The 1416-nt window shown below is 49.4% G+C and overlaps 1 protein-coding gene across 1 annotated transcript; it reads left to right on the top strand.

Moving 5' to 3' along the window:
• On the top strand, nucleotides 1–1315 carry gsx2 (GS homeobox 2). The gene is made up of 2 exons (XM_062450735.1): nucleotides 1–386; nucleotides 587–1315. The coding sequence occupies exons 1-2, from the start codon at nucleotides 8–10 to the stop codon at nucleotides 925–927; spliced, it is 720 nt and encodes a 239-aa protein (XP_062306719.1). The 5' UTR covers nucleotides 1–7; the 3' UTR covers nucleotides 928–1315.
• Nucleotides 1316–1416: the final 101 nt, after the last annotated feature.

Genomic DNA, 1416 nt, shown 5'->3' with positions numbered 1-1416 from the left:
TGCAGCCATGTCGAGGTCTTTTTACGTAGACTCTTTGATAATCAAGGATACGGTGCGTCCCGCTCCGCTTAACGAGCATCCCGGACAAGACTTTCTCATCCCCATCAGCATGCACTCCCCGAGCGTTATGTCCGTCACTGCGCCGCCGTGCCCTTCGAGGAAGACAGGGACGTTCTGCGTCTGCCCGATGTGCGTCACCTCCCACATACACTCGCCTCGGGGCGGAATTCCGATGCTGAAGAGCCAGTTTCCCGGTACGGAGGTACAATACTGTCAAAGGATAGCGCACCAGCAGTCACAGATATTAGCGCACCCGGGACACGCGCCGGTCTGCACGCCCACCTACAGCATCACGGACCCCAGAAGGTACCACTGCCTCGCCATAGGTAAGAGCTCGAGCACTACCGGCTATAAGGTATTACCGAGGTACTTCATAATGATGTTGTGCAGCATTGCCAGAAATATTACGCGCAGTCATTGAACACTCCATTTGCATTCCACTTTGTGTTCTATGTTCAAGAGTGCAGTAATCTCAACTAAAGTTGCCATGTTAAGCTAATAGGCTACTGTCCTCGTCTCCCCTCAGGCGCCTCTGAGAGCAATCACCTGCAGAATGGAAAAAGGATGCGCACGGCTTTCACCAGCACGCAACTGTTGGAGTTGGAGAGAGAGTTCTCCTCGAACATGTACCTGTCCCGTCTCAGAAGAATCGAGATTGCCACGTATCTGAACCTGTCAGAGAAGCAGGTGAAGATCTGGTTCCAAAACCGGAGGGTCAAGCACAAGAAGGAGGGAAAGGGCGCGCAGAGGAGCGCGCACAGCGGCTGCAAGTGCGCCAGCGGCCACACGGACTACCCCAGGTCAGAGGATGAGGAATCCCTTTCGCCCGCCTCCGCGTTAGAGGACAAAGAGATATCACCGATCTGAATACATCACAAACTTATGACTTCCATTCCACTTCTGCACTTACTGTCCCGTTTCCCCGGGAGCCCGCGAGCTCAGACCACCTCAGGGCCGTTCAAGTCTACACTCTGTCTGAGGTACAACATGGGACGCGTGGCAGGTTCTCCTTGAATTGTGTGTACCCGATTCCACGGTGACTGTTGAAACAAAACACTTTGTAAATATATGTTGAAACCCGTCACCTGAGCAACATCATTGAAGAAAAAATGTAGTGATTTGTAATTCCTCGCAAGTGTTTGTCAAACCAACGTCAAAGTGACTCTCCTAGTTGTCATACAGGCCCTTAGAGCTAAGACTCTTCTCAGACCTCTCTGAGGGCACTTAGATGTTGGATATCTGAAGTTATGTGAATTTATTTGTGCATAGTATTGTTATGTAAAATATGTATATTTGTATTTATTTTAATAATAAAAAACTGAATTGATGTAACAACTAACTTCGTTTGGAAATCAT

This window comes from Osmerus eperlanus, chromosome 24 (genome assembly GCF_963692335.1).
Source record: "Osmerus eperlanus chromosome 24, fOsmEpe2.1, whole genome shotgun sequence".
NCBI classification, from domain to species: domain Eukaryota; kingdom Metazoa; phylum Chordata; class Actinopteri; order Osmeriformes; family Osmeridae; genus Osmerus; species Osmerus eperlanus.
The sequence above is the reverse complement of the archived record's forward strand: the minus strand, read 5'-3'. Positions and strand labels throughout refer to the sequence as shown.

Bases quoted from the DNA above. Each gene is read 5' to 3' on its own strand.
- gsx2 (XM_062450735.1), top strand. From the start codon at position 8: ATGTCGAGGTCTTTTTACGTAGACTCTTTGATAATCAAGGATACGGTG. The intron at 387-586 runs GTAAGAGCTCGA...GTCTCCCCTCAG, and splicing joins GTACCACTGCCTCGCCATAG to GCGCCTCTGAGAGCAATCAC.